Here is a 19,839-nt window from a genome sequence, read left to right on the forward strand (position 1 = left end):
GCTGTAATAGTTCCTTAAGAGTATCAGTCTGTTTTTGAGAATTTAATTTGAGGTTTTCCAAGTCATTTTTAAAGCCATCCATCTTCAAAGGTAGCTCCTCTAAGGTAGATGTCATCAATTGCAGTTCTTTTTTCAAAGCAGCATCTGGATGAAAATTCCTTGGGTTGTTCATATTCAGTGACTCAATATATCTCCAAGTTACTTGACAGGAACATTTTTACATATCTCCACCAAAATTAATATTTATGTAGTTTAGTAGTTTATCTATAGATTTCTGAAATTTTAAACTTGAAAATAATAACCTTTTCCTATATTATACTAGTTTATGGATCTCACAAAATTCACTGCTCTCAGTTGGCCATCTAGGCTCTGCCCCTTGATTTTGCTTGTTTCTATGACTCTGAGGGTATTTCGACTCATAGAAATATGCTTAAATTGCTTATTCCACATATGTATTACATTTTGGCTTTCTGTTTTCCAAATGTCAACCAAAAGTCCTTATTGCTGCAAAGAATTTCCTATCAGGTCTTTAGCTGGACATTTACTACCTAAGCAGTAATACAATACAATATGGGTGCTTAATGAGGGGGCAACATGATCCCATCTATATAATGACCAATCGCATAGATCATCAGATACGTATCTCCAGTAATGCATGGCAACATTATGAACAATCTGTGTAACCTAATGGGAATTTAAAAGTACTTGAACAAGCACTGCCATCCAAAAAAATCTGACCGTATGAGACTTGATAGTGCATCTTAGAGTCAGAAGAAAGGACTGCCAGGTTTCATAAGAGATGGGTACACCCAGCTCACCTTCAAATCTGAAGGTCAGAGGTTATTTGTAGCCTGCAGTTTAGGGGTGGATAGCATTTTGCATAGGTGACTCAATGCACCTTTAACAGGAGCAGAGTCTGAGCAGTTATATCTCACCCACTGAATAAGCCTGGGTCTGTCAGCAAGATTTACTGCAAACAACTTAAGTGAGTCTTTGCGCATAGACTGTTGCTTATGCAACCCTTGGGGAAAGGTCCCTGTTTCATGACTGCCTTCGGCTTCATCCATTAATTGTTCCCAGTATACTGGTTTCCTAGCTTGCTGCAGAGAATAATATATTCTTGAATCATTCTTTCAAAGTGTGCATTAGATTGCTAGACAAGCTAATTTATGTATTGTTTTGACATTGGAATGTAAATTTTATTTTATATTTTGGATACTGCTCTCTTTACATTTTTTTTCCATCTAATGCACCTGTATAAATATTCTACTTATTTTAATTTTTTTTCCTGTTTGGATGGTGGTTTTTAGCATTTTGTTTTTCTGCTGAAAGTATTTTATTTACATAGTATATTTCAGTAAGGTTAAAACCAATGCAACGTATGCTAATACTTTGCTGTTTAATTATTCATTTGTTTAGCTACAGACTGATATATATCTACATATATTTGATTTATGTATTTGAGTAATAACAGTAATTTAGTAATCATTAGAGCTAGGCTTTATGGTTCATTTCTGACAGTGCAGGATCTGTGAAAATATTCACTGGTATTTTGGATTGCTGTATATCTTTGGAAATGTAATCTATTACAACTTTCAGAATTTCTGCATTATGTATAACAAACTTCTATTTACCTTACTAGAAAGTAAAATGCTGACTGACAACAAAACCAAATAATGTACACATGTGATGGCTGCATCTGGTCTGGATAATATAAATTAAGAAAAAAATGTTTTCTAAAGGAACATTTCCTCTAGAGACCATTATGACCTTTATTACAGGTTAATGTTTTGCCAAGGTCACCACAGACCACCTGACTCCACGTGGTCTGTCTTCTATTTCCCACTCTTTTGTTTCGACAGTACTCTGATATGTTCCACTGCTGGATAGGTTCTCCTCTCTTTTTATGTCTCCAGCTAAAAAAGGCACATGGCTATCAGGGACAGGAGTGCTCCTGCACTGGGACAGAGAATAACTGGAGGCTGTAAAGGTCCTTTACAGTGCAACTCAGGCCTGTATTTTCTCTTAGGCCCTAGTAATTACATTATTTCAGTATGCACTGATACCTTTTTCACCACTGCATACATTTCTGCATGCACAGGGTCCAAGGAGTCTGTGGGCTTCCCTGGTTTCTATTTACTGTGCTGTGTCTCCATCAGAATGTGATATAAGACATCCTGGCCGAAATAGCAAGCTGGCTGTCAACTGCTCAGGTCTATTTAAGACAACTGGCCTACCAGTTTTCCATGTAAGTAGTCAGTTCCAGACCATGGTCACTGTAGGTGGAACTCTATCCAAGTACCAGCAGACAGACCCCACTTACACATCTTTAGATGCATTTTCTTCTTTCTGTACCTGTATTTTGGACAACATTGTAGCTATTCACATAATAACATCTTTTGACAGAGTGAAAACATTTTGGAAGATCTCACTGCACACTCCTTTGTAAATCTTATTATTCAGACTGTACATGTTCCAAATCTAATGCTAATCTAAGTTTAAATATCTAGCACCACCATTCCCATGAAAATATAAACTGGTCTGCAGCCGACTCATACCAAATGAAGCCAATGACAAATATAATCTTGATGTTAAAAAAAAAAAAAGTAAATTTAGAAGCTTCCTGTTGTCCTGGCATAACTATGGAAGTTCCTTTCCTTTTGTACAACAATGAATATTGGATAAGAAACATATAGGTTCATATGTTCACAGGTTAATACTAGGCTAACTGTCTTTCTGGGCTATTTTAAGCCTAGCCACTTACCCCATGTGAGAATCAAACTCTGCACTTTTTATCTGCAAGGTAAACACCTTAACCGTTATGCCAGCCTCTCAAAACCTGCAATTCCTATTCCTAAAATCAAATGATTCCACAGATTTTCAATCCCGATTTATTTCCGTTTCCATTTAATGGGGGTACGCACATATCAATCATTCCTTAACCTGTACCCCAAGAAATGACGGAGCTAGGACCATCATGAGTTTGTTTATTCATTTGTTAACTGATTATGTATATTCCACAAACAGAAAAAGAGTAGAACAACACAACGGCTCCAGGCTCAAGCTGATAAAAAACTTTTGTTACAGATATAAACGCTTTCACATTTAATCCAACTGCTTCCTCAGACATTGTCAATGCAAAAAAAGGTCACAAAGACAGTTTACAAAGTATAGACAGATATACACTAACTGTAATTTTATTTTAAAAAGAAAGAACAGTAATAATCAGGCTCTACTACATCTTAAAGAAATGCACTCTTTTGAATGGCCAGTTGATGACCTAGATACAGTGCAACCTTAGTTATCTGAGTCATATGAAATATGTAAATTAGCAATGACCACAAAGTGGAGAGCCACAAAAAAGTAAATGGTTGCTGCAAAGTAACAAACTGTGTCAAGACAGTGTCACTGTAAACAAGACACTTTGATGAAGATAGAGAGAGAGAGAGAATAATCAGAAGGTGACAGGCAATATAAATGTACAGACACGCAACATCAATAACTAAAGACCAACTAAAGCAATTAGCTCTATAGTTAATATAAATGTGCACATTATTTGGCTGGGATTTGATAATTCAGGCATGACATTGCAATGTGTCTATTCATGAAAACACTGATGATAACCTAAAAGAGAAATGGACATTATTGGCATAAGCTTGGAATTTCAGAATGCTTACTCCAGGACAAAACAGACTGAAATGTTCCTTCTGCATTTAGAGTTGACAAATTAACATTTTTAGACAGGATTCTAGTAAAATACATTTGTTGCATCACTGTTCTCAATCTAGGTAGTTTAACATGCAAAAATAAAGACATTGTGATAAGAGCCGTTGGATTCTGCACAGTGCCTGCAGATTGTTCAGAATGGAGCCAAAGGTAGTTCTTCTGCATGAACGATTCTAAACTTAAGACATTTTAGTTTTCATGTCCAATCATTTGGGAGAGGGTGCACTTTAGAGCAAGTGACAGTTGGCTTTGCTGATTTAAGAAATTGCAGACCTGACAGAACTCTATTTCTTGTGAAGAGTTAAGAACAGGAATTGTATTAGGAGCCCCATTCAGGGCAATGCTAGCTTCCTTAATGACAGATGAGAGATTTGCATGATTTGTAATGTACAGTGCTGACAAGATAAGTATTTTGTAGCATTTGCTCCAAGCAGGACCCTTGCATTTCTCATAGAGGCTTCAACTCTTGGTGGTATAAATAAAAAAATAAAAATAAGGAGTTTTTTTAAAGTTCTAGTCTGTGTAACATCACTACATAGTATATACTGAAAATTCTGATGACTGGTAAGTAGCCCCACCAAGGTGCTTCAAAAATGTACTAACATACCCTCACTTTCTGTTAATTATGAAATATAGTGTTTGCACGGATAGATTTATTTCTAATGGGTAGATTCACAAAGAGGCTGCATCTCCCTTGAAAACTGACCTATGGATCTTATGGCTTCCACTGAAAGCCTTGTTACATACTGATAAAACCAGCCTTCACCCAGATGCAAAAAAAAAAAAAAAACCCTAAAACTACAAGCAGGGCTGCCAGATGCATGTTTCTCATTACAAATGTCATGGGAAAAAAATCAGTTTATGGGTCAAGCAGTTTTAGAACCACAGAAAATCTTTTTAGCAGTACACAAACAAATTTTTGCTGGGGGGGGGGGGTAAAATTCTTCATTTTAACATAAAGACTATTTCAAATGCAGCAAGGGAGAACCTATATGAAGATTTTTAATTGTGTCTATTTTGATTTTCTGCATTGTACACCAACTACAAATACTGAAACAAAGAAGTTGACCGTCTTTATAAGAATCTGCATCTTTATATGAATCTGCAGGAACATTTGGAAATAACACCAAAAAAGATGCTACAGATTCATCATATGTTATTGGAATATTAACATTAGTAGTCAAAGTGCAGCAGGAGTAACTGGGATGGTTTGGCGTTGGAATGGCTTTATACATGACTTATCACCAGATGGTCAATATCAAAATTAGACAGACTACACACAAGACCCAGACATGACTATAGCTCAGGCCATCAGCTTTTTCCTGCAAAGTCTAGAATTAAATTAAAGAAAACAAGAAAAAGCAGCTACCTGGTGGATAGTGAAAGACAATGAGCAGAAGTTTATGATACTGGGGGGGGGGGGGGGGGGGCATCAAAAACTTTCCATATAGAAAAATTAAGAAAGCAAATGGCTTTCTGTGGAGGCTCTACAAGTGCTAAGGAAAGAAGCAGAGAAAAAAGCAATAGGGTGGGAAAATGTGTTAACTGAATGCAGACTTTTACAGATTAGCAAGATGAGACAAAATGGCATATTTAAATATGCAGTGCAAAGAATTAGAAGAAGAAGACAACACAATGGGAAAAATGGCATTGATACAAAACGATAATGGAAGAAATCTAACAGAAGCAGAAGATATTAAAAAGAGGTGCCAGAAAAATACAGAACTACACAAGAAGAGCTCTGACATCACTGATGCGTACAGTGTCATGTTCTCTTATCTAGAGTTAAGACATCTTGGAGAGTGAAGATAAATGGACCTTAGATAGTCTTGCTAGAAACAAAGCTATGGGAAGTGACAGAATTCTAGCAGAGTTGTTTAAAATCCAGCATTATGATGCTATCGCAGTGCTGATTGGAATTTGCCAGCACATTTTGAAAATTTGACAGCAACCATTAGATTGCTAAAGGTCACCATGTATTCATATCCCCAAAGAGGGGTGATACTAAGGAATGTTCAAATTATCAAACAGTTGCAGTTATTTCACATGCTAGCAAAGTGATGTTCAGAATCTTACAAGGTAGACTCCAGCAATATATAGAGCAAGAACTGCCAGATGTAAAGCTAGTTTTAGAAGGTGCAGAGGTACCAGAGATCAAATTGCCAATATCCAGTGAACAATGGAGAAAGCAACAGCATCCTAGAAATATTTAGTTTTCATTTATTGACTGTATATAGCCTGTGTGTGTGTGTGTGTGTGTGTGTGTGGATCACAACAAAAGGGGACAATTTCGTAGAGAACTGGGAATACTGCATCACCTTATTTACCTGCTGAAGAATTTGTATGAAAAGAACAAAAAGCAACAGAGATGAATATAGAATAACTCACTGGTTCAAGACTGAGAAAGGGATACAACACAGATGCATTTTGTTACCCTACTTGTTCAATTTGTATGCTGAATATAGCATACAGAATTCTAGTTTAGATGACTCAATGCCTGAATTAAAATTGCTGTGAAAATTATTAACAATCTCAGATTTGGTGATTACTGTACATCTCTTTAAAACAGAAAGTGGGAAAAAAACTAAAAGCCTGTTGTTAAAGCTAAAAGTAGAAGGCACAAAAGCTGGACTATTGCTCAACATAAAAAAATAAAGAAATACAATTATGTAATCCAGATTTATCAATTTTTTGTAAACAGAATTAGGAAAAAGTGGAAGAAGTGATGTTTTAATTTCATGGGCTCAAAAACTTCTGCAGATGCTGACTGCAGTCATGCAATCAAAAGGTGCTTGCTTTTTGGAAGGAAAGCTGTGACGTGTCTGGATAAGATTTTAGAGAGCAAAGTCATCACATCGTCCCAAAGGTCTATATAGTCCAAGATAACGTTTTCTCATTAGTAACAGATGGCTATCAGAGCTGGACTATAAGTAAGGCTAGACACAAGAAAATTTACGATTCTGAACTGTGGTGTTGTTGAAAACTTTTGAGGATTTGAAGGACTGCATCAAGCTCAAATCAGTCAATAGTTAAGGAAACAAATATAGGTTGTTCACTGGAAGACCTCATAGTAAAACTACAACTCGGATTATTTGTCCACATTATGCAAAGACAGCATTCACTGCAGAAGACACTGATGGTGAGATCAAAGACTAAAGAAGAAGGGAGCACAGATTAAGGTGGACAGGCAGCATTACTGATGTAATGAAAATGAATTTGCAAGAACGTACATAAACAGATCTTTGCTGACAAGTCTGGTATGCTTAGGCCACTCAGGTCACTAAGAGTGGGATCAACCTAATGATTAAAAAAAAGTCTTGCTTGAAAGAAATTTACATTGGTAGTCTTGATAAGGCAATTTTTAGCTAGCTTAGGGGAAGTAATGGATATGTTTGAAAAAAGGCACTTGCCAGTTTCCATTTGCACATGTGGGTGAATTGAGGAGCTGTTTCCACACAAGAGGTGATGGTAACAATGGGTCTGTGGATCACAGACTGGTTGATGTTTTGGGTATGAAGCCTTTAATAACTGCAGACGTATTCTTTTGTAATGAAATAGTATGGAAAGTACATGTCCATATACCAAGTGATAAATCAGAGAACTGAGTTCCACCCATACCCTCAAAGTTTCTTCACAAGCTTGCAACAAACCTGTACACAAACCATCAACTGATATAGTCTCCTACATACTAGAACCATCATCTTATACTAATTATATGGTATTAATGGACACTCCCAGGCAGTATGTGATGGTCCGTGTTTTATTTTACTATCTATATTAACTGTCTTTTTATTTCCTAATGATTATGCATACTTTTTAACCATAGCTTATGTACTTATTACTTTTCAAGTGGGGACTTTAACCCCTTGAGGCTTCTCTCAAAATGGACAATGGGCTTAGTGGGACTGCCCAGTTAAGAAATTTCATATAAATAAATAAAACAGATAACAAGCAACATTGGTAAATGCATCTGCCTCAACGCCTCCCACACCATATTTTTGGCCTCATCATCCAGCACAGGCCTTGTCTTGTGTGTATGTGAAAGTCATTGGATTTACTATCAATTTAATGTGGACATTTTTCACAAAAGTCCAACCTTGTCATACAAGCAGTAGTGTCACTGCAGAGCAAATACATCATTTTGAGTGATCCATCATAAATGGGTCTATATTACAAGATCGAATGTTTAGGTGATTGAACACCTAAACATCGAATTTGTAATATCAAACCTAGATACGTCAAACATGACGGGGAAAGATGTCCGTTGGCCACAAAAATAAAAAAAAAATAAATAAAAACTTTACACCCAAACTAAGTGGGGGCTTCACCCACCACACCCCCTGACATGGGGGGGGGGGCTATGCCCCCACCCCCCCCTAACTAAATGTACCAACTTTGAGATCGCTCTACAATAGACAAAATGGCAAAATCCAGTGAACGGCCAAGGGAAATCTTTCCCTGGTTAAATTGTCCATTCGCCATTTTTTGCTTTCGATATTACAAGTTCGATGTTTAGGTGTTCAATCACCTAAACATTCGATCTTGTAATACAGACCCATCGTAATGCCTACATTAATGAACACCTCAAGCTCCCAGCATGCTAGTAGTGCGGGAAAGGAACCCCATACACCAATCAGAAAATAGAACATGCTAGAATAAGTCACTTTGTCATCCCCCCCCCCCCCCCCACACAGAAAGGCTGCTTCTTTCTGCACTCTGGGTTCATTCTGAAAAGTACAGTTGTATACGTAACTTACCCTATGTAGATGTTCAAATGCAGTAGCCTAAGCTATATGGAGTATATCCTGCACAGGATATAACCACTGGCCAGATTCTAAGCACCTTCCACTCATCCAAACCGTTAGTCAGCTTGAGATTTGTTGATTAAAGATGGGTTTTAGTGCTAAGCCATTTAGTGTTTCATGCCAACTGAAAGAGGGAGGCCGTTCTGAGAGGACATTGCTAGGAATAACAAAAGATAAATGTCCATACCTTGGAATAAAAAACACACCAAAAACATGGAGGATTAAGGGAGGGAGTGGCTACTGCGGAAGTGACCATTTTGAACATCTTTGGTTATGGTAAGTTATTTACACGGCTGTGTTATGTTCATTATGTTCATCAAATTAATCACTGCTGCAGTAGCCTAAGGTGCATGGGTAGATTACCATAGCTTAGAACAACTTGGGGGGTGGGGGTGGGATGGTGGAAAATGGTCCTGGCAAAGCCTGAAGTGAAGGAATCTAGCTTGTTGTGCTTTGTAAATATGTACAGAGGATCAAGTTACTGCTTCTAGAATACTTCTAGTCTAAACCTTTCCAAAAAGCCATAGATGAAGCCAAGGCCCTGGTAGAATTTGCCTTAACCCTGCCTGGAAAAGTTTTGTTGTGATAATAACAACAAAGGTAATAGCCAGAGACAACCATTTAAAAAAGTCTGCCTTGCCTCAGAGGTTGTTTCTTCTTCTTACCTTCACAAGAAATGAACAACTAATTGTAATTTCTGAAAGATTTGCTCATTCAAGATAGCACCCAAGTTGTATGTGGACATCCAAGAATGAAGCTTCCTTTCTCCCTTACTTTTGTGTTTAGGGAAGAACACAAGGAGATGGATACTTTAGCTTAAAGTAAACTCAGATACCACTTTAGGTATAAAAAAGGATTAGTTCTAAAGGAAACCCTTTTCCTGTGCCAGTGTGGTTGACTCACCATAAGATCTCGCAACTCTGATACTCTTTCTGGCAGAAGTCAGAGCAGCCAGTAAAACTGTTTAGTATGTTAAGAACCTCAAGTCAGCCAGATTAGCTGGTTCAAACAGGACAACTATTATCCACTCTAATGCAAAATTAAGATCCCAAGGAGAAGCCATCAGATTTCTTGGAGGTCACTTATACAACACTCTTTCAAAAACATTTTGACATGGGAATGCCTTGAAAGAGGGGGGATCCATGGGGAGATGCGCAGAAATGGCCAACCAATGAACATTAAAACAGGAGTAAGAAAGGCCATAGCAAAGTGACACATACAAATACTACAAAACCAGAGAACAGCTAGCCTTGAATGGGTGGTGATTATGTTGTTGGCACCATCTAGAAAATCTTTTCCATTTGCTAACATATGATTTTCTAGTGGCAGGCTTTGCCTCCATTAGTACCTGCTGCATGTTCTCAGTAAACACGCTCCTAAAAGGTATTAAGATCCAACGGACATTGATTGATGTTAGGGTGTATCAAACACCCCTGTTCTTGTGTAAGCAGATCTAGTCTGCGAGGAAGATTGTGGTAATTGCCCAGGCTATTTCCAAAAGAAGGGATAAAACCTGTTGCCTGGGCCAGAAGTGAGTCACCGCAATGATCTTTGGTATTTTCTTCTTAATCTTCAGAAGTAGTTTGGATAACAGTGGACACGGTTAAAAACATACAGGACCATTCATGTCCAAGGAAAAGAAATGACATCTTCTTCCAAGCCTTTTTGCATGAAGTCATGGAGAAGAATTTTGCCAGCTCATTGATCAGAGAGGAGGCAAAAAGGTCTACTTGAGGAACTCCCCACAGATGGATCAAATCTTGGAAGACCCTAATATAGTTTCCGTTACTGAGGGTTTGCTTTTGTCTCGTTCAGCTTGTCTGCCACACATTTTTGCTCTGATGGAATGTAGGAAGTCTGTAGAGAGAGATTGTGTTGTACAGCTACATCCCAAGCTAACATGAATAGTCTGTAGAGAGGGTATGATCTGGTCCCTCCTTGCTTTTTGATATACCACCTGGCTGTAGTACTATCTCTAACAACCTGAAGATGCACAAGGGACCAAAGGTGATTCAGAGAGTTGAGTGCCTTGATAAGGGCAAGCATCTTTTTATATTTTTTATTTTTGTGCTTGAGTCTGTCTTTGTCATCCAAGATCTGTTGCACTTTTATCCCCCTTGATATTGCTCCCTAAGCAAAGCCCGAGGTGTCTGTGGTGACAGACCACTAATGGGAGAAAGAATTCAGGAATATATGATGGCACCACCAAGTGATTTCTCTTCACATAAACCTAGGACTGGAATCCGAAAATATAATGGATACTGGTGCTAGGACCAAAGAGAGTTCAGGTGCAATTGTATTTTTTTCATGAGGAGTTTTGCAGAGGTATCCTGAGAATCATAAATGCCATGAGACCCAGAATCCTGAGGTGTTGCCTCACAGTGTCCAAAGTCTAAGTGAAAAAAAAAAAACTGGAATAGAACTAAATATATAGATCTATTTTTTTCCTGTGGGAGAAAAGCTTTTTCTACTGAGATGTCTCAGGAACACAATATTGTTGATGGATTCAAAAAAAGACTTTTGAATGTTCTACTGGAATCCCAGTTTGCACAAGAGATCTCTCACCCAAGTGACAGATTCCTGACACGTTGAAAAAACCCTACAAACATAAGCAAGTTGCCTCAGTAAAGAAAAATGTGGATACCCTGTGACCTGCAATGTGCTATAACTGGAGCTAGACACTTAGTGAACACTATCGGAGCAGTGCATAGCCAAACATTAAGGCAGAGAACCGATAATGTTTCTAGACATATAAAACCTTAAGAAACGTCTGCAGTCTGGACAGATAGGAATGTGATAATAAGCATCTTTTAAAGTTAAGGTTACCAAAAACTTAAATGAAGAAGGCGTAACAAGTTGTGAAGTGAAAGGATCCATCTTGGGCACTATCACAAGCTCGTTTAAGAAAGAAAGGTCCAAAACTGGTCCCCAGGAGTTTTCTTTCTTTGGTACCAGAAACATTCTTGAATAAAACCACTTTCCAACTGGGAAGGAGGAACTGTTTCTATTATTCCTGAGAACGCATGTGCTATAGGACATGAGGGAACTGGGGGGGTATGGTCTAGTGTATGCTGAATAATTCTCTAGAAAGGAGGGATGTCTACTTACTGTCATCTGTAAACCTGCTTAATTAGTCTCAGAACCTATTTGTCTGAAATAACTTGTTGCGGAAGAGAGAAATGGAGGTTCACAGTTTCTGCGAGGGATAAGGGACTGCAAGGGTAGGAAGAGGGAAACAGGTCCCTTATATAGTCATTCTGCCTTACTGACTGTCCTTTGTTCTGGGGGGTCCTGCTTTCTTTTTGAACCTCCCTGTCATTGTTTTTAAACATCTGCTTACCAGCATTTTACTGAGACTGTTTTGCCTCTTGCCAAAACTGAATGAAGCAGCAGGAAAACCTTTAGAAAATTTAGAGAAGGAGGGAAGAAAAATCTGAGACATTTCCTGCATTAGCTTGCCCCTCACATTGTACTTTTCAGAACCTCTGTAGCAGAACATCCAAAAAACATACATCTCTATCCAAGGGTGAATTTAAAAATCTCATTTTTTTACATTCTCTAGGAGGTTCTGAGAACTCAGTCAGGCAAACACAGTACAAGTCACAAGAGCTCTGAATGTAACATCTACATAGTCACAAACACACTTTAAACAATGAGTAGTGACCTGAAAAAATAGATGAACCTAAACCACACAAAGCAGATTTTCCTCACAAGAAGGAACTGCAGACAAAACATTCCTCATTTTTCAAAAGCAGTCAGAATAAACTATAGCACTTTCTTCCCCAAACATATCACTTGTTTTGCCACCCTAGTTGGCAGGGGAAGAATTAGAATTAAAATCCTTGGCAGCAGATTGATAAACCATAGCTATAACTGCTGGGTAAGGTCTGAGCTGAGTGTATAGAAAGTTGAGGAACTTTGTACATTCTCTGTGCTTGCTTAGGTGCAGCAGGCTGGGAAACCACAGGCTGCAACCAACACATTCTCAAATGCCGGCAGCACTAGGGGATGCAAAGAGGTTCTGGCACTGGCACATTCTGTAATCAAAGGGAAAAAGAACCATTGACAGGCAGAGTCAAATAACATGCTCTCCTCTGAGTCTGAGCCATAATTGTGAGGAGACAAACAAACCAGGATTTTTCCCATTACATTCCTCTCTAGGTTAATTTTCTTGAATCTCATCAGGAAAAGAGGAGTCCTTTTTTCTCTTATCAGAAGCAACTTGACAAGAAGGTTCAATAGCCTTACAAGACCCCGAAGCCAGATATAATAAACTACTCCAGTCTAGTGAAACTGGAGCAGGAGATGATATATATTTAGTTTTCTGTTTCTTTTTGACAGGAAAGTTAGGACAAACAAGGTTCTTCATGGCAGCAACAGCTGCCCCAGGGATGGGCACAACATTCTGGCTAAGCAGGGGCACTTTTGCTGACCCTTCTCCAAACACTGATTAAAGTGGTTCTCCCTTCCACAATGAAGGGGATTCCAAAAGACACAGAATACATGGCTAACTCCCAATCCATAGTGGCTATATGAGCAACACCAGAGGGATCTGTGGAAAAAGATGTGTGGTCTAAAGATACAGCTTTGCCCACAGCAGAATCATCCACCTGTGGCTGACACAAACTGTTAGTGTGCAGCAGTGAGAAATGTGGTTTAGTTAACTTTTTCTTTTTGTTGATGAAAGAAGGACTGACCATGAGAGTGGTAGTTTGTTCCATGATCACACTGAAAATTATGTCTCTTTCCACAGGAAACTATGCAGCAACTGCCATTAATATTTCAAAAGTAGTGTGAAGTTCCTTTTCCTAACAAAAACACAGTAAAAATACTTTAATACACTTTACCAGCCCCCAAAATAAATTTAAACACAATTTCTCCACAGAAAAAAATGGTTTTAGAAAGTTTGAATCACATTTTAAACTGTCAAACACAAAACTGTGCTCCCATTTAAAAATATAGCAAATTCATGTGAAAGTTAATAAAATTGCATATTCTTAGCTTAAAACATACTTTACCAAACAGGAAAATAAATTTAAACATTAAAAATAATATGAGGAAGGCTGTCCACAAAGTGAACTCATCTGCCAAGCAATGGAATAGCACAAACTGACCATCAATCCTTGAAAGCCCATAGAGGAGACCTGGCTAATGGTTTGGGCACATTAAAGGTGGCCTGAAGCTTTGGAAGCTAGCCAGCTGTTATATCCTATGCAAGATGTAATCCATATAGCTCAGGCTACTGCAGCAGTTATCAATATGAAGAACATTCCAGATTGCTGGTGTCATAGATGTGTGTTCTGTGCCTGCTGTTTAAGCTAGCTATACAAATTAAACCAAGACTACATTTTAAGTGGTTTCCAGGGTAAACTGTACAAGGTGAAAAGGTAAAAGTGACTATATAGTGTTCAGGATGCTGTTCTTCAAGCTGTAATATGCTGACACCAGTAGGTTTTTAAATTTGCATAGGTCATTAACTAGAAGCAGCATGGAACTAATTTTCAAAACGAGACAATGGCATTCATGGAAGCAATGTGCATGCCACACCCTGTCATACTGAACCAGTATAACGTAGAGCAGAATATTAATTGCATTTTTCAAATTTGGACAGTGGATTAAATCAAATAGGTATCACAAATGACTTCAGTGCAAATTATGTGTGTCGACACCAGTTTGAGTGAATTTCACGTTCCCTTGATCTTCTCCATTAAACTAAATTAAACAAGAATGTTTCCTCATATAAAAATTGTTTCATAATATACCACCTGCTGTCTTAGAGTTCCAGCAAGAAGGTCAATTGAAATTACTTAATTTCTGAACTATATAACGAGAACAATAAAGACATTCTTCAGCAACTTTCCATTTAGGATTGAAGTAGTGCTAGGTGAAATGCAGACTTGGTGAAAACAAACACAATATTAAAATCATTAAGACATATACTTTTTAGAAGTAGGCAGTATCACCATTTTTAAACTCCTTGGTTATGGGTCTACTTTAATGAAGAATGTTACACTTTCCAATAGCTACTCTATGAATGTTTATTACATAGCTGTAAAACATCTAACTATCACATACTTACAACATAATATTTCTTTGATAAGCAACTTTGTAATTAGACACATGGAGGAATTCATAACCTTCCCTGTATTTTTCTATCCACAGATTATATTTTAAAGCAGTAGTTTATTCCTGCTGTAACAGTATCATTCCACTTTGGTGTGAGAAAAGTAAAAGGCATGTTTCATGTGAAATGAAGTCTCACTCACACAGAAATAAGACATAAACTTAGTTTTCTAGCTGCATCTATGAAACTACCTGACTTCTTAAAAAACATGGAAATGCCTGCACAGTCTGAAAATATCAATTGTCTACAAACCTTGGTTAGAGGGCAATGGCAATAATAGTATAGAATTTAGAGCAGGCCATCCCAAAATGCTGCAAAACATTTGCTTTTGCCTGAAAGAAGGGTTCTTATAGTACCATTTTTAGAAATAACGGATAAGTAAAGTGAGACACAGGAAGTGACAGGTGCTACTTTTGTCACAGTTTGGGGGGGGGGCTAAAATGTCAGGTGCGACTTTCTGTCATTGCAGAAGCTAATACATTTCCTCAGCATTATGTTGAAGTGTAAAAGACAAACAAAAACAGAGCTCCAACATGTGATGTTACCATGTGTAAACCCAGCTCCAACTGTCTCAGACGAGCTATAACCGTTGACTCCTGTTTTGCCACTAAGGTCGACCATTTGGTAGAGGCGGAGCTTTCTGCAGTATATGGATGCAGCCTCAGGCTCCAAAGCAATGATCAGCTGTTCAGCATTATCAGGAGTTGCTAAGCCTGCCTGCAGTCAAAAAATAAAGAAAAAAATAACATTTTTATCCAGTACTTTGAACAAAGATATACTGTGTTTTATGAACAACAATAACAATAGGCAAAATAACTTGTAGCACAGTTCTCTGTCATTAAAATGCTAAATAAATATAAAATACAATTTCAGCAAACTTTGTGACACTTTCGTGATTTAAATACATTAGTCCATTCATTAAAAAACATTTAGTGAGTTTCCTAGAGCTAATGTGGAATACTGATCACTATTTTAGACTCAGGATATACAAGTTTGCATCAACTAGAAAATGGAATAAAGGTAATATAGCTTTTAGCTTAGTTGCCTTAGTTAGCTACCTTGACAGGTAACCAAGTTTAAATTTATTTTCTTGTATATTTTACTTTGTAAGTGTTAAGTAGGCAGGTGAGCTAGTACAAGAACCATTTTAGCCATTACCTGGACTAAATATGACAATAGTAAGACAGCAAAATAATCCATGTCTCACACAAGAGAAGACTGCACACTGAAACTGACAACAGAAATACAGCTGCATAGTCTTTGAGTAATTATGTTAGTATTCTTCAACAAAGCAACAATTCAAATGCAATGATTCATTACAGTGTAGTAAAACACGATATCTTGAGTTTTGAAGTTAGACTATAGGTCATAGTAGATTATCATAGGAAAGTAATGCAACGTATAACAAAATAAACATATATCGTTGAGGTAATAAATTAATGTAATAAGCTTAAATATATATACTATAGTAACCTTTTGTGACTAACTACTAAACTAAGGTTGAACACAACTAATTTCTAGTAACAAGTAATTACATACCTATGCATACCACTACATTAAGAATAAGAAACTTAAGTGGAACACAAGTAAATTCTAGTATCAAGCAGTTACATCCCTACCGATACCACAACAACATTTAGTATCCACATATTAAACCAAATACTACTGCAATAAAACCCTTATGTTGACCACAATCTAGTGGAGGTCAGTAGTTGGTTAACATTGATAATTATGTAACCAGCTTTACAGCCAGCTTGTATCTCTGAAGAAATTCCATTAATTTTCTTTTATCAAGTATTCCTTAAGTTTTGTCTTGAAGCTAAATGCTATCACATCTCCAAATATTGATGGTCATATTGTTACAATCTGAAGTGATGAGCTTGGAGAAAACTTTTTCAGCTGTGTTCTACTTGTGGGAGACCTTATCAGTTGCAAAAGATCTGAGCTTCTAAGGCTGCAGGGTTGTTGCTGATAGAGTCATTTCTGGCAATGCAGTGGACAATAACTGGTGTTGATGAGTTTAAACATTAGGGTGATCAGGCGGAACATGGTTCTGCAGTGATATCCTTTGTTGTTGGCAAGGGACAGGAAATGAAGAATTTAGTTTTCTATAGTTTCTATAGATTAAAGTATACAGATTAAAGTGTGCCATTTATGGGTAGCCCATGTTCAAGACCATATATCAGGCCACTAAGGGCAATAGAATGCCAGGCCTTGTGTGTTAATAGAGTGGAAATTCAGTTTGAAAGTTTTAGTCTGAGTTAGAGCTGACTAGATTCTGTAGGTATGGGTAAGTAACAGGATCTGATCCAGCACTATTCATGACATCTTTAATTAGTGGATCAGAGTAGAGGTTTAGAGTAGAGATCGGTGAATATCAGGGTGTAAGCGTCTTTCAGTCTGTGAAGAGTCACAAACATTATGACTGTAGGTTTACTGGTGTTTGCTGCTAGCCTGTTGGTGGCCTGTCAGTTCCAGATAAATTCAAAGTCTTTGTAAAGAGTTTGAGATTGCTTGTAGAATTTTTTCCCTGGTTTGATACTGACACCATTGCCTGCATAAACTATGCAGCTGAATGTGAGGAAATTCCAGGGCATATTTATAAATGGTGAGAATAGAACAGGGCCCACAATCAACAAATATAATATTATATATATATATATATATATATATATATATATATATATATATATATATATAAAATGAGCATACCTCTCAACCTTTTAGAGCAAGAAATCTGGACAAAGCATAAAAATGGGGGGGGGTGCCTAAAAATAAGGAAACATTTTTAAATAGTGCTCTTACAAACTTAGAAAGTTGATAGAATAAAAGGTTTTGTATTAGGATGAATTTTCTGAAACTCAAATGTCTGTCATTATTTTCTGAATTCAGTCCTCTATAATTAGCCAGTGATTTGCCAGAAAACCAAAATTTTATGACGAACAGACAAAAAATATAAGGCAAAAGTCTAGCCAGTTGAGAGGTATGCAACTGAAGTACTCCATTTGAAAGTGCACATCATTCAGGAAAGTGATCTCAGCCAAGTATTGTAAAAGGTCTGCCTTTCAGACAGTTTTTAAATCAGAAAATAACATCAGGAGAGAAAACATGAGAGGCTTATTTTAATGAGAAGCATGTGGCCAGCAGTTTCAAATGCTCTGAAACATTATGCTTTTCAGTGAATGACATTCAGGTAAGTCACTCTTGTGTTTCCTTCTTGTCCAAACTCATTCAGATCTATTTATAGAAGTCAAACCAGTCAAACTACATGGGTTGCATCAAAACTAAGAACTCAAAATTATTAAACAAGTAATCAGAAAACAATAATCAAAACTATTCCAGAAATGCAACTAAACAAACTCTGCTTATATCTGAACCCCCCCCCAAAAATATATAGATAGATAGATATCCATACAATTATTTAACTCAAAGTGGGAAAGCAAGGGGCTATGACTTCATTACACATGAACTTCAATGTCTTGTAACCATGAAATAAATGAAACTGACAGCAAGTAACTCCCAATTGTTTTACTGCCTTTTTCATCACATTATCGAACAATATGCAAGGAACAAGCAGTGCAACAGCAAATGGACATGAAAAATATGGTCTGATGGCATTTCTAATGAGTACTATGCAGGTTAAATAGTACACATGTACTGACCTGGGGCAGTAGGTACACAAGGAATATGTAAAGAGTGTATATATACTGACCTGGGGCAGTAGGTACACAAGGAATATGTAAACAGAGTATATGTACTAACCTGGGGCAGTAGGTACACAAAGAATATGTAAACAGAGTATATGTACTGACCTGGGGCAGTAGGTACACAAAGAATATGTAAACAGAGTATATGTACTGACCTGGGGCAGTAGGTACACAAGGAATATGTAAAGAGTGTATATGTACTGACATGGGGCAGTAGGTACACAAGGAATATGTAAAGAGTGTATATGTACTGACCTGGGGCAGTAGGAATATGTCTGCACAGACCTTTAAGCCTTAGAAATTAAACTTCAGTTTAGACTGAAATATACCCACAGAGGTTCTAGTTCAATGTTCTATGTAATGTATACTCATACAAAAATGGGATGATACAAAATGTGATTTCACTGGCAAACATGGCACAGTCATAGATTACTGTTTTACAAAAGATTCTGCAAAATGGGTACAGCTATAACCGACATGAGAATAAAATTTCAAGATAGCTTTATAGTGAAGGAAACAGTCACAAATGCTTATCCACATAACTAATACAGCATCAATATCTGAGCAGCAAGTTTAATTTTCATCAGTTTGTACAGACAGACATCACTGACATGTTTGGAAATAAGAAGGTTTTACACCAGGATTACTCAGTAATACCTGAAATCTTTACTTTTCCCAGTGAAGGAATCATTCAGTTTAAAGATCTTCAACACAGGAGGACTAACGGTATGGGATCTCGCTAGAGAACAGCTGAAGCATGCTGCTCCACAACGTTAACCAAATGGGAAGGTTGTTATTTGTAAAACATATCCTGAGACAGTCCAAAGTGATATAAAAACACATACTCAGGCTAGATACTCAACAAACAAGAAAATCAAAGAGAAAGGCTGCGGAGCCGGAGAAATGGTTGAAAAAATGCCAGACAGGGGCCACAGGCAAAAATAGAAGCCATGTGGATCGAAATCCGAAAGAAGTAACAGAAGTTACAAGAAAAGATGTACTCACAAGAAGAAGAAAAGCCGAATGAGATGGAACAAACGTTAGATGAACACTCCACTGTAATACAAAATATAAATGAGAACTTAAAGCTAAACGTGCACTTGGAGGCAAATGAAGCTCGACTGGATTGGGCTCGAGCCAAATTGATGGAACTGGAAGACCAGTCAAGGACAGTAAGTATAAAAATGGTTGGGTGCTTGAAAGGCATGAAGAAGGACACTGTAAAATGGTCCTGGATCTGATCCAAACACAGTCATCAATAGCGGCAGAGTAATTAAGAAATGAGTAAGAATGAGTGAGCACAGAGTACTGCTTAGAGACCAGGAAGACAGGCAAATGGAAAACCAAAGCCTATTATAATGTGGCTGCAGACCTACGAGCTCAGTGAAACAATAATAACTCATGCCTGGAAGCCAGAGGAGAAACAGATGGTAGGAAACTCAAGAGAACTTAATGACTGGTGTTTCTTTTGAAATCA

The 19,839-nt window shown here is 37.5% G+C and overlaps 1 protein-coding gene across 1 annotated transcript in view; it reads right to left on the reverse strand.

Annotated features, from left to right (window-relative positions):
* Positions 1–19,839, reverse strand: part of HSPA12A (heat shock protein family A (Hsp70) member 12A) — a 956,869-nt gene that overhangs the window by 138,857 nt on the left and 798,173 nt on the right. Inside the window, exon 7 of the mRNA XM_044055963.1 lies at positions 15,201–15,372. Coding sequence (XP_043911898.1) covers positions 15,201–15,372 — 172 coding nt within the window. The remainder of the gene's footprint in view (positions 1–15,200; positions 15,373–19,839) is intronic.

Source organism: Protopterus annectens, chromosome 14.part0 (genome assembly GCF_019279795.1).
Source record: "Protopterus annectens isolate FY-2018-M chromosome 14.part0, PAN1.0, whole genome shotgun sequence".
NCBI classification, from domain to species: Eukaryota; Metazoa; Chordata; order Ceratodontiformes; family Protopteridae; genus Protopterus; species Protopterus annectens.